At 53.4% G+C, this 13,896-nt stretch overlaps 1 protein-coding gene across 1 annotated transcript; it reads left to right on the plus strand.

The window, feature by feature from the left end:
• The first annotated feature begins 11,606 nt into the window (after positions 1–11,606).
• Positions 11,607–13,615, plus strand: CEBPB (CCAAT enhancer binding protein beta). Its single transcript, XM_035025394.1, has one exon. The coding sequence runs from the start codon at positions 11,946–11,948 to the stop codon at positions 12,984–12,986; it is 1,041 nt and encodes a 346-aa protein (XP_034881285.1). The 5' UTR covers positions 11,607–11,945; the 3' UTR covers positions 12,987–13,615.
• Positions 13,616–13,896: the final 281 nt, after the last annotated feature.

The following is a 13,896-nucleotide window of genomic DNA, read 5'->3' on the forward strand; positions in this document are numbered from 1 at the left end:
CTAAAATTGCTGTGCTTAGAATATACAGGAAACTTGCAAATAGACAACAGCGGAAAAGACAGCAGCCCCCAAGGAAAAGGGACAACGGATGTGGAGAGCAATTGACACAAGAGGAAAACTACTAGCAAATGAAGCAGGCTCAAACTCATTAGTAATAGGATATGCGAATGAAAACAACCAGGAAATATCCCTTTACGCCTGTGAGGTTGGTAAAAATCAAGAAGTTGGACAGCACCCAGATTCTGGTTTCAAAATACCATTCTCCTGTAAAAGGAACCAGGGCTGGGTTAAGACAAGTAGAAATGGAGCCTGGAACATCTTGTCCCAGAAATGAGGGAATGCCCAGAGAATGATGGGGACATGGTGGAAAGACCCGGGAGCCAGTAAAAAGTGACTTAGACTGGCCAAATCTGGGTCACTTTGAGCATCGAAATAAGTAATGGTAGTGATGGATTTATTACCCCTGGGATAACATAAAATCCACGGGTCCCTCCTGATATAAATGAATAAACAAATAAAGTGGGAGTATGGCGATTTTAAGATATGCCCACCAATTCTTTGACTTACTGTCTTATCTCCATTCGTCTCAAGAGGTGGCATCTCATTCACTTTCCCTTGTGTGGGGGCTGGACTCAGTGATCCCATGCGGATGGGTAGAATACGGCAGAAGCAAGCTGTGCTGTGTCCGAGAACGAGGTCAGTAAAAGGCAGGTACTCCCTCCTTGCCGTACTCTGCCATAACTCTCTCTAGGGGAAGACAGCTTCCATGGGGGACACTCAGGCATCCGGACAAACAGGGCCACGTGGTGGGGGACCGAGGAATCCCTTAACAGCCCTGTGAGTGAGTCATCTTGGAAGCAGGTGCCTCCCGCTGAGCTGTCCCACACGAGTCACTAACCACCATGGCTGTTTAGTGCCGGCTCTGGCCAGTCCAAGTCGGAACGTGCTGTGAGAAATATACACTGAAAAAGAGATGTCAGATACGTCAATAATTTTTCATATTGAGAACGTGTTGAAATGCGATTTGAGTTCCATTGAATTAAATACAGTATATTACAAAAAGGAATTTTGCCCTTATCTCTTTCTACTTTTTAAACTGTGCCTGCTGGAGAACTAAAAGGTAAGCATGTGGTTCTCACCTACGGCTCACGTTAGATTCCTCCTGGCTGCCGATGCCCCAGCCCCTTTGAGCTTTCAGATAATGGCAGCCCCAGCTGACATCTTTTTTTTTTTTTTTTTTAAGATTCTATTTATTTACTGTGAGAGACAGAGAGAGAGAGAGAGAGTGCATGAACAGGGGGAGAGGGGCCAAGGGAGAGGGAGAAGCAGGCTCCCTGCCGAACAGGGAGCCCAATGCGGGGCTCGATCCCAGGACCCTGAGATCATGACCTGAGCTGAAGGCAGACGCTTAACTGACTGAGCCACCCAGGTGCCCCCCCAGCTGACATCTTGATGACCTGAGACACCCCAAGCCAGAACCTTCCAGTCAAACTCCAGATGAAAAAATGAATGATTATTCCCTGAAGCTGCTATGTTTTGGGATAATTTATTACGTAGCAATAGACTGAGGCAGACATCATATGCGATGTTAAAATTGGTGAAAATCAGTGAAACTGAAAAATTAGTGAACTTTGGAGGATTAACAAAATAGTTAGATGGTTTAAAAATATCTCCCCACAAGCTACTTCTCATTATAAAGAGAAAATACAGTAACTTCACAGCGGTGAGACCTGGCCGACATCATCTTGACCACGTGATCAATATTGCCATCCCTAGTAAGGGGTCAGTGGCTCTTGGGTGTCTCCCGATGGCAAGCATTGAGGAGGACAAACACACCACCACTTGGGTGGTTCCTGACAAAGGTGCAGAGCCAGAGTCTAACCAGGAGTAACTTCAGACAGAGCCATAGGAGGGACATTCTGCAAAATAACCAGTCTGTCCTCTTCAAAAGTGTCAAGGTCATGAATAAGAAAGACTGAGGAATCGTTCCCAATTAAAAGAGCCAGGACAACTAAATACAGTGAGTTGCAGGCCCCAGCACACCTCACCCCTAAACACTTCAGCGTGCCTATCATCAGCTAGAGTTCAATATTTGTTTCTGTCTTGAAAACTTATATGCAGGGAAATGCACAAATCTTAGGTGTACTTTTGATTATTTTTGGTAAGTGCATCTACCTGTGTTGCCCAAACTCTTTCCAAGATAGAGAACATGAAGTGGGTTGAATCGAGTCCCTCAGAGAGAGATGTTCAAGTCCTGACTCTTGGTAATTGTGAATGTGACCTGATTTGGAAATAGGGTCTTGCAGATGTAACCGAGTTAATATAAGATCATCCAGGATTAGGGTGGACCCTAAATCTAATGACTGGCGACTTTATGAGAGAAAGGAGAAGGAGATTTGGACACGGACACATATAGGGGGAAGAAGGCCATGCAGAGACAGAGGCAGAGATTGGAGGGATGCAGCGACAAGCCCAGGAATGCCAAGGATTCCTGGTAACCACCATTAGTTGGAAGAGGCAAGCAAGGATTCTTCCCCAGAGCCTTCGGAAGGAGCGTGGCCCTGATTTCAGACTTCAGACTTGGAGCATGTTGTTTTAACCCGCATAGTTCGTGGTGGCATTTTATCATGGCAGCCCTAGGAAACTAATACAGAACATTACCATCACCCCAGAAAGTACCCAGAAAGTACCCTCATGTTTCCCCATTCGAGGCTGCCCATCCCCCAGTTTGAGGCAGCTCCCGTTCTGATGTTTCCTGCCATAGATGAATTTTGCCTATTTTTCTAAAGCTTCATATACAGGGAAGCATGCAGGGTGTATTCTTTTTGTCTGGTGTTTCACTCGGTCCAAGATTTCGTAGGTGGTTCCAGCTCGTTTGCATCTACCAGTACTTGGTTTGCCTCTGATTAAAGTCAGTTTGCTTGAGGCGGAGGCAAATTTTGAAGTTGGGGAGGGGAGTGGGCAATAAGGATGGGCAATTTATCTTCAAAGCTGGGTTTGGGGCCCCCTGTCCTGGCCTCCGTGACCTCTCCGCTTTCCAACCTGTGGGGGCATTCCCAGCTCAGACAGGCGCTGGGGAGGTTGGAGGCTGGGCTCTCCTGCCACCTGGTGGTGATTCTGGGTAGTGCACCCACAGATGCCCACAAAGGCCTACTAGTGGGGCGGGGAGATTGTGGGTCAGGCAAGTGGTTGGGCCCCCAAATCACCGAGCACCTACTCGGCACTTGCATAATTTCACTGTGTGTGTGTGTGTGTGTGTGTGTGTGTGTGTGTGTGTGTGTATACGTGCGAACAGACATGACCTAGTTTAGGCTGACCTTAAGGGGCTGCCGGGAGAGGCTGATTACCCAAAACTAACTCCAGTAGGGGCAGAATGAGATTCTAGAGGCACAAACTGTGGGGAGTGCAGAGGAAACGGAGTCATTTGACTTGGGCGCTCAGGGCAAGTTTCTCCGGGCATTGTCTCAGCTGCAGGTGGAAGGGAAGGGTGTTGAAGCAGAGGGAACAGCACAAGCAAAGGTGTGGAGACAGGACCAGGCAATGTATGACTTTCTAAACTCAAACAGATAATAAGGTAACACATATCCGTCGTGAACGTTTTAGAGTTAGAAAAAAAAATGAAGGTCCTCCTCCCACCTCCCACGTCAGTCCCCAGCCCTCTTCCTGTGGAAGACTTACTTGAGTGGCTCCCGCCAATAGGATGAATGGTGGTGTCGGTTTTGGACTTAAGCCTAAAGAAGGCCTAGCATTTTTCATTTTTGCGCTCCGGGGGAAGCCAGCTGCTGTATGAGCGATGTGGCTACTGTGCTGGGAGGGCCACGTGGGGAAGGAGAGACTCCATAGTGGAGAACCGAGGGACCGAGGATGAAGCTGGCAGACATATGCCCCAGCTGGCCCATCAACCAATCGGGCCATCTAGCTGAGATGTCGCACATGGGGGTAAAGGAGTCACCTCGTACGTTCCAGCCAGCAGCCAGCACTGGGCAGAGACAAGTTGCCCAGATTTCTGATCCCACAGGATTGGGAGCAAACCAAATGGCGGGTTGTGTTAGGCCACTAAGTTCTGGGGTATGTTATCACACAACACATTCAGAGCACCCCGGGCCCTAGGCTGCCCCTGGTCACCAGTTTCTTGTGGCCCTTTCATTGGGAGAAACCTTCTCAAACACACACTTGAGTGAAGTCCTGCATCTCCTCTCAGTTCTGTGGGGGTTTGCACACCACACATCCTGGCCTGCCCTTGGCTTTTTCCTCTTAATGATAGATCTTGGTTCCAGATGTGTATTGTTCAGGACGGTACCCACTAAGCACAGGAGGCTATTTAAATTTAATTAAAATGGAATAAAATACAAAATTCATTTCCTCCATCACACTAGCCTCAATTGTGGCTAGTAGGTTCCATACGACACAGCACAGATTGTAGAACGTTGCCATCGTCCCAGAAAGTTCTGTGGGATGGTGCGGGTCTAGCTCCTCTCCCTCATCCTCTTCTTCATCCCTCATTCTCAGCACGGCATAGTATTCCTGGTGATGGTAGGCACTGATGCTGTCCACAGTCTCCTGCTATTACCATGTCCGTTCTTCTTTGTGCAGCTGTGAGTATCTTTGTAGTATAAATGCCCAGCATTTCTGGGCTCAACGACATTTCTGGGCCAAACTACAACTAGAGGTTCTACCACTTTACACGGCCACTAGAAGTTTGTAAGAGTGTGTGTCTTCCCGCACCATCAACACTATGTGTAATTAAAAATATATGTATTTTAGCTAATGGCAAATTAGCCAACTCCACCAGGATCCTGCCCCGCCACATCTTTCTTTCACCTCACAGGGCCCTTGGGCACCTCTCCATGTTGACATATGAAGATCTGCCTTGTCCTTTTTTTTTTTTTTAAGTTGTGGTAAAATTCAGATAACATGAAATTTACCATCTTAATTATTTTTTTCCATCTTAATTATTTTTTTTAAAGATTTTATTTATTTATTTGAGACAGAGAGAATGAGAGAGAGAGAGCACATGAGAGGGGGGAGGGTCAGAGGGAGGAGCAGGCTCCCTGCCGAGCAGGGAGCCCGATTCGGGACTCAATCCCGGGACTCCAGGATCATGACCTGAGCCGAAGGCAGTCACTTAACCAACTGAGCCACCCAGGCGCCCCATCTTAATTATTTTTAAAGGTACAGTTCATTAAGTATATTCATACTGTAGTGCAGCCCTCACCACTATCTGTCTCCAGAAGCTTCTCATCATCCCAGATGGAAACTCTGTCCCCATTAAACAGCTCCCCACCCCTCTCTCCCCGGCCCCTGGCATCCACCACGCTACTTTCTGTCTATGAATTTGACTGCTCTCAGGACCTCATCTAAGTGGAATCATATGGTATTTGTCCTTTTGTGCCTGGTTTATTTCACTTAGCATCACGTCCTCAAGGCTCATCCATGTGTGGTATATCTGAATTTCCTTCCCTTTAAAGGCTGAATAATTGTCGCATGTATAGACCATATTTTGTTTATCCATTTATACATCGATGGACACTTGGATTGCTTCCACCTTTTTGGCTATTGTGAATAATGCTTCTATGAGCATGGGTGTGCATGTATAACGTCAAAACCCTGCTTTCAGTTCTTTTGGGTATACAGCTAGAAGTGGAATTACCAGATCATATGGTAGTTCATATTTTTAATTTTTTTGAGGAACTGCCATACTGTTTCCCAACAGTGGCTGCAGCAGTTTGCATTCCCACGAACATTTTCTCCGTATCTTCACCAACACTTGTTATATCCTATTTTTCTTGAGAGTAGCCATCCTAGTGGGTGTGGGGTGGTCTCTCATGGTGGTTTGGATTTGTATCTCCCTAACCATCAGTGACATTGAGCATCTTTTCACGTGCTTATTAGCCATTCACACACCTTCTTTGGAGAAATGTCTGTTCAAGTCCTTTCCCCATTTTTAATTGGGTGGTTTCTCTGTTGTTGAGTTGTGGGAGTTCTTTACATATTCTGGATATTACGTATCAGATACATGATTTACAAGTATTTTCTCCCATTCCTTAGGGCTGACTTTCCACTCTATTGATTTTTCCCTTGGCTGCACAGACGTTTTTAATTTTGACATCGTCTGATTTATCTACTTCTTTCTTTTGGGGGCTGGTGCTTCTGGTAGTCATATACCTTATCCCTTTAAATGGCTATGGAGCAGTCCATATGGAGTGTGGCTGTCTTATAACTGGATCTATCAGCAAATTCTGAAAGTTCTACTTTCAAAACAGATTCAGAATCTGACCCCTTCTCTCACCGCCTCCACGGCCACCCCGCTGCTGGCGTCTCCCATCAGCTGCTTGCACGGACTGCGGTTACCTCCTCCCTGGGCTCCTTGCTTCCTCTGGCTGCTAGTAGTGTCCACCCTCCTCCACTTGCAGCCAGAGGGATTCCGTTAGAACCCAAATCAGATCCTGTTCCTCTTCTGCTCAGAACTCTCCATGGCTCCCAGCTAACCTGGGGTAAAAGCCAAAGTCTATTTAGTGCCCCACAAAGCCCTGAGGGATATGGCCCCCACTATTTCTTGGTTTCTTTTTTTAAAAAAAGATTATTGGGCACCTGGGTGGCTCAGATGGTTGGGCGTCTGCCTTCAGCTCAGGTCATGATCCCAGGGTCCTGGGATCGAGTCCCGCATCGGGCTTCCCGCTCCTTGGGAGCCTGCTTCTCCCTCTGTTTCTCTCTGTCTCTCATGAATAAATAAATAAAAATCTTAAAAAAAAATTATTTATTTGAGAGATAGAGAGACCACAAGTAGGGGGAGGGGCAGAGGGAGAGGGACAAGCAGACTCCCTGCTGAGCGGGGAGCCCGATGCAGGACTCCGACCCAGGACCCAAGATCATGACCTGAACCGAAGTCAGACGCTTAACCGACTGAGCCACCCAGGCACCCCTGGCCCTCATTATTTCTGAAATAATTTCCTCCTACTGTCCACCTACTCCACCCACAGCAACTACATGGGCCAGGCATGCTCCTACGTTAGGGCCTTTGCACTTACCGTTCCCCCTCCTCTGACCACTCTAAAGTCAAAAATCCACGCCAGCCCCCCACCCCCCCTCCTGCACTCCTCATTCCCCTCCTCTGCTGTATTTTTCTCCAGGGTGTTTACCAGGATCTAACACAATGTATACATTACTCATTTATCTTGTTTCTTGTTTGTCTTCTCCAAGGAGAATGTCAACACCGTGAAAACAGGAATCGCTCTGTCTTGTTCATGAATATGTTTCTAGGGCATGAGCCACCGTAGATGCCAAAAACTATTTGATGAATGACTAAGTGAAAATGAGCACCTTTTGTCTGTAGACATTGGTTCGTTGGACATTTTTATTTCTTTCAGTAGCCTGCTCCTGTCCTGTGAATATCTATCATAGCCATAGTGCCTACCTCTGTATCCCAAAGCAAGAGGATGCACTTAAATCACTCCTGCATTCCCAGAGCCCGCCACATGGTGGCAGCATATGCACAGACAAGTTTCACGAGCCAGCCCTGAGCATCTCCCAGGACTCCAAAACCCTGGATCCCAGGATATTTGGCTCGGCAGCCCTCAGGGATCTAATTTCAGCCCCAGTTGGTAGATGGGGAAAGTGAAGCTTTAAAGAGGAGGCGTAGTGGGGAAAATCTTGGAATCAGGGATCTGGCTTTTCAGTCTGGCTCTTTTACTGGTTCACTGTGACCTAGGGGAAGGTCCTAACCCTCTCTGGACCTGTTTCCCATCAGCCTACTTTGTGAGGCTTCCATGACTTACCAGGGTCAGGCCCTCTCGGGGGACTAAGGGGATGCATTCCCATGTGTCACAGTGGGCCAGTGGGAGGGGAACTGCTGGCTCAGAATGCCCAAGACAGAGGGGTATTATTATCCCGTTCTGTAGACCAGGGACTGAGGTGTAGAGGACACACTGGAGTGTCCCAGTAAGGAGGGTACAGAACAGGAACCAAAGCCCACCCCTTTCAGGCCCCCCATTCCAGATCCACGAGAGACCGGCTCCATGGACCATCTCTGATGGTTCCTCTTTCAGCCTTATGTTTCTACCAGCAGGCTGATTTCTACCCCCTGCGAACACCTTTGACCATTCTCCATCAAAGGAGCGACATTGGGACTCCCTCTGGGCAAGTTGCCTTGGTTTTCTCCTCCTGAAAATGGGGCCAGGGAGAAGCTGCAGAGGCTGGGAGAAGGGATTTTTTGAAAGCAGTTTGGGGGCAGAGGAGGGTGTGTATCCGGGTAGGAAAGAGCCTGTTCCTCCACAGCCCCCGCCTGGTTCCTGCCCACACTTACAGCCACAGAGGCCCAGCCCACGGATTCTGGTTTTAAAAGAGAAGCTGAAAACTGGAATTTTGATGTGAAGTCTCCTGATTTTTAAATGTTGGCAATTAATTCATTAGGAAAAAAACCCACACACAACAAAGCAAAACGCAGGGGGTCACACTGAACACATCTGTGGGTTGGATTTGACTTCTGGCTGCCCGTTTGAGACCCTTCCCCACCCAGGCTCTGACAGACACCTGGGGGGGACAGTAACCGGTAGAGGGCATTGTGGGTGGTGTCAGGTGGAACCCGGCTTCTGGGCTGTCCCTGGTGCAGGACCACGGGGGCGTGCTGGTGGCCTCTGGGCCCTAGTAGTTGCTGGCCCATCAGACCCTCGTTGGAGGGGAGGCTGAGTGTTCATGGCGCGGCAGCAGGCAGGGCCTGTTGAGCAATGAGGCTTGTAAACACAAGGGCTTACGTCACCCAAGCACGCAGCCTCTGCAGGCACCTGGGGTGGCCGCAGATTTCTCCGTCAGGCCAGCGTGGAGAATCTTGAGCAGGGAAGCAAAAGGCTCAGTGTCTGGTGGGTGAAGTCCATCCTGGGGGCCAGCAGAACAAGACCCTGATGGGGTGAGTCTGGTCCTTGGGGGCTGGACACTAGGATCAGGTTGCCCCTCGACTCACTCCAGGGCCCTTCGACTCGACACCAGGGCACCCTCCTCTGGAACTCAGTTCTTCCATTCAGAAAATGGGGTTCACACCCCCAGACCCGTTATGATTTATTACAAGCCCGAAGGGGGAAGGTGAGCCTGGAAAGACTTTAGTCCTTCCCACCCCTTAAATGTGACCTTGGCCTCAGTTTCCTCATTTGTAAAGTGGAGATAATGGGATCTGTTTCCTATAAGTTATCAGGAGGATTAAATGAGTTAATACATGTGGAGAGCTTAAAATGTGGTTCAGAGAGGGTGGAAGATGTGCTTGAGGACACACAGCAAATCCTCTAATTAGCTTCAGACCCCCCAGGTCTCACTGCAATCTCCCCAGAACGCCTGTGCGCATGTGGGGGGGCGGGCTGCTGAGGCTCAGAGAAGGAAGCCATCTTGCCTGGGGTTACATAGCCCAGCACGCGGGTGACCTCACTTTCTCCGCCTCCTCCATACATTGAGCATCTTCCCCGTGTCAGGCACTGTTCTAGGCACTGGGGCACAGCAATGAACAAAACAAGAATCCCTGCCCTGGTGGGGGTGACGTGGGGAGGGGGCAGTGGGGACAGAAAGCCACATGCATAGGGGAGATACTTTTGATTGTAAAGAGAATACGGGAATGTGGAAGAAGCGACTGAGGGTCTGGGACTTCCAACGGGGAGGTTAAGGAGGGCTTCTTGGAGGTAACCTTTGAGCTGAGCCCTGAGGAGTTGCCTTGAGCAGAGCTAGGGGACCAGTGTTCTTGGTCCAGAGGGAACAGCAGATGCATTCACTACTTGTGACTTTTGATCATGCCCAGCCGAGGAGGCCCAGTATTTGCGGGCCAGCCGTCATAGAACGGGCAGTCTTTTGGGGAGGGTGGGGGGGAGACTGAGGTAGACTGGACAAGTAGGGTAACGGTAGCTGGTGACAGGCTGGTAAGGAAATTCACTTGCAGGTGGGGCCAGGAGGGCCTCTTGGAGGTGGTGTGAGTGTCCCACTTTGCTGAGCTCTGAGCGTCCTACTTTGCAGCCTGGAAGGCCTGGCTGAGTGGCCCTGGGGCCTCAGATCTCTCCCTAGCCCAGTGGCTGCTGGGAAGGCCCAGAAAGCCAGCAGGCCCGGTCAGTGTTTCATCCTGTTCTTCCCTGCTCCCCTCCACCCCCAAGGGCGCTTGGAGATGTCATTTCTCCAGCTCTCTGGGGCGGAGGTCACCCCAGCTCAGCAGATAACACTGAAGGTTGAGCAATGCCTGCCTGCCCGCCAGGGCCAGGGCTGGGGTCAGTGGGCCGGGGGTTATCCCCAGGCAGGCTGGGAGCTCCTGCCTGGGCGGCCTGGGCCGGGAGTGGCAGAGGGGTGGGCCCAAGGATCTGCCCAAATGGCCTGGGCACGGGGCTGGAGAGGCAAGGGGCCCCTTGAGCCTACACAGCCCACTGTTCCAATCCAGGATGGGCCATGGCCTGTTTTCCCATCTGTGTACCAGGAGTAGCAGAAGCATCCTCCTGCCGTGGTGGAGAAGGGAACCCTGGGTCCAGGCCCACCCTCAATACAAAGTGGGGACTTGGTAACAATGGGGGAAGTCCCTTCTCTCTCCTGCATAGCTCTCAGTGGGGTCTGGCTTGACATCCCCACCCCCAGCCTCAGAAATAGGGTTTTGGCCTCAGGTTGGCAAATAGGTCTTCGGGTGCCCTGACAAGAACTCTTCTTTTGAGACTAGTGGGGGACATGAGGCCATGTGACCTTGGGTGTCTTATGCCCGCCCCCCCTCCCAGGGTTCTTTGTACCCTGTGTAGGGGGTGGCTTCTTTCTGTTGTGCCTCCCAGAGTGGACTTAAAAATGAAGCCTTATGTTTGGGAGTCTGGTGGAGACAGTATTACAGTTAATGATAACTGTAACGGACCTTCATGGCTGGAGGTTGGAGAAGTAAAGTGACTCGCCCAAGGTCGCATAATGTGGTAGAGTCTAGCACCCCCGCCCCCTTCCACCTCCCTGGGCCCAGGTCAGGGTCGGGTGGGGCCAGAGAAGACCCAGGTGTGGTCTAAGGGGGCGGGCAGGTCCGGTGGGCGGGGCTAGGGGAGGGGCGCAGTCGCCGCCCCAGAGGCCCGGGTGGAGTGCTCCCTTGAACTGACCTCCATCCCTCCCCACTCCGACCCGGGTCCTTGTATTGGACGTGGCTTTACGAGGGGAGTCTCCACCAGCGTGGAATCCCCTCCTTCCGAGAGCTGGGGATGGGGGCAAGTTTGGGGGCGGGGCCGCGCCCGGGGGAGGGCCGTGGGGACGGGTCACCTCTCCAGGAGCCAGAGCCGGGGATTGGGGTCTCCGGGATCCGGCATGGGGAGCGCCTACTCTGTGGGGCGTCCGGGCTGGGCGCCGCCGATCCTGAAGCCACCGCCTCCTCCAGCAGGGGGCGGGCGGCGGCCGTGTTTTGGGTGGGGGAAGGCGATCGCGTTGCCCCCTCCCCGGATTCCACCCCCTTCCAGTACAGCCTCCAGCCCAGAGAGGGCGGTCCGGGGGCGGGGTCGCGCCTCCCCTTCTCGCTCCCAATCCCGGGGCCGCCGGGTGGGGGTGGGCAGGGGGCGTAAGGCCGCCCCCCCCCCGCGACCCGCGGACCCCCGAGGGCGCACTGCCGGTCTCGGGTCTGGCCGCCGTGCCCCGCCGACGCCCTCCCGGGGGTCTCGGGCCGCCACACCGCGTCCCGGCGGCGGCGGGAGGGGCCGGGGCGGCTGCCAGCGTGACGCAGCCGTTGCCATGGGCCGCCTTTATAAATAACCGGGCTCAGGAGAAACTTTAGCGAGTCAGAGCCGCGCACGGGACCGGGAAGAGGACCCACGCGAGGGTCCAGCCGTCAGCCCCCGCACTAGTAGCGGCCACCCCGGCGGCAGCGGCAGCAGCAGCAGCGACACAGCGGCGACAGTCCGGAGCCAGGAGGCCGCGCCACCTGCGGGCCGGCCGGAGCGGGCAGCTCCAGGCCCCCTCCCCGGGCACCCGCGTTCATGCAACGCCTGGTGGCCTGGGACCCAGCATGTCTGCCCCTGCCGCCGCCGCCTGCCTTTAAATCCATGGAAGTGGCCAACTTCTACTACGAGGCGGACTGCTTGGCTGCTGCGTACGCCGGCAAGGCGGCCCCCGCGGCGCCCCCCGCGGCCAGACCCGGGCCGCGCCCCCCCGCCGGCGAGCTGGGTAGCATCGGCGACCACGAGCGCGCCATCGACTTCAGCCCGTACCTGGAGCCGCTGGGCGCGCCGCAGGCCCCGGCGCCGGCCACCGCCACGGACACCTTTGAGGCGGCTCCGCCCGCGCCCGCCCCCGCGCCCGCCTCCTCCGGGCAGCACCACGACTTCCTCTCCGACCTCTTCTCCGACGACTACGGGGGCAAGAACTGCAAGAAGGCGTCCGAGTACGGCTACGTGAGCCTGGGGCGCCTGGGGGCCGCTAAGGGCGCGCTGCACCCCGGCTGCTTCGCGCCGCTGCACCCGCCGCCCCCGCCGCCGCCGCCGCAGCCCGCCGAGCTCAAGGCGGAGCCGGGCTTCGAGCCCGCGGACTGCAAGCGGAAGGAGGAGGCCGGAGCGCCGGGCGGCGGTGCCGCAGGCATGGCGGCTGGCTTCCCGTACGCGCTGCGCGCCTACCTCGGCTACCAGGCGGTGCCGAGCGGCAGCAGCGGGAGCCTGTCCACGTCCTCGTCATCCAGCCCGCCCGGCACGCCGAGCCCCGCCGACGCCAAGGCGCCCCCGGCCGCCTGCTATGCGGGGGCGGCGCCGGCGCCCTCGCAGGTCAAGAGCAAGGCCAAGAAGACGGTGGACAAGCACAGCGACGAGTACAAGATCCGGCGCGAGCGCAACAACATCGCGGTGCGCAAGAGCCGCGACAAGGCCAAGATGCGCAACCTGGAGACGCAGCACAAGGTCCTGGAGCTCACGGCCGAGAACGAGCGGCTGCAGAAGAAGGTGGAGCAGCTGTCGCGCGAGCTCAGCACCCTGCGGAACTTGTTCAAGCAGCTGCCCGAGCCCCTGCTCGCCTCCTCCGGCCACTGCTAGCGCGGCCCCCGCGCGCGTCCCCCTGCCGGCCGGCCTCCGCGCTGCTGGGCGCGCCGCGGCCGCGGAGACTCCGGGAAGCGCCCGCGCCCGCGCTCCCGCCCCCGCCCCTGGTGGCGCCGGCAAAACTTTGGCACCGGGGCACTCGGCAGCGCGGGGAGCTCGTCGGTAATTTTAATATTTTATTATCTATATCTATATCTATATTTTTGTCCAAACCAACCGCACATGCAGATGGGGCGCCCGCCCGTGGTGTTATTTAAAGAAGAAATGTCTATGTGTACAGATGAATGATAAACTCTCTGCGTCCCCCTCTGCCTCCTGTGCCGGCGCCGGCGGGCGGGCCGGTTTCGAAGTTGATGCAATCGGTTTAAACATGGCTGAACGCGTGTGTACACGGGACTGACGCAACCCACGTGTAACTGTCAGCCGGGCCCTGAGTAATCGCTTAAAGATGTTCCTACGGGGTTGTTGCTGTTGCTGTTGTGTTGTTGTTGTTTTTTGGTCTTTTTTTTTTTTTTTTTTGTATTATAAAAAATTATCTATTTCTATGAGAAAAGAGGCGTCTGTATATTTGGAAATCTTTTCCGTTTCAAGCATTAAGAACACTTTTAATAAACTTTTTTTTTTTTTTGAGAATGGTTAAAAGCCTTTTGGGGGCAGTAGTTGGCTTTTGATTTTTTTTCTTTATTTTTGGTTTGTATGATTTTATATGGCTTTCCTGGTGGGGGGTTGTTGTGTGTTGGGGGGTTCTATTATTTTTGGCTTTTTTGGTGGTTGGGTGGGGTGCTAACAGCTGTTTCTTTTTTTTTTTTTTTCCCCCTCCTCTGCTACTCCCTCCAGGGCCTGTGCTTGGAGATGGGGGTGCCAGGCTTGGAGGGGGCAGGCAGAGGAGTGCTGGGTCAGGCTCTCA

This window comes from Mirounga leonina, unplaced genomic scaffold (assembly GCF_011800145.1).
Source record: "Mirounga leonina isolate KUSES-001 unplaced genomic scaffold, KU_Mleo_1.0 Mir_195, whole genome shotgun sequence".
Lineage (NCBI taxonomy): Eukaryota > Metazoa > Chordata > Mammalia > Carnivora > Phocidae > Mirounga > Mirounga leonina.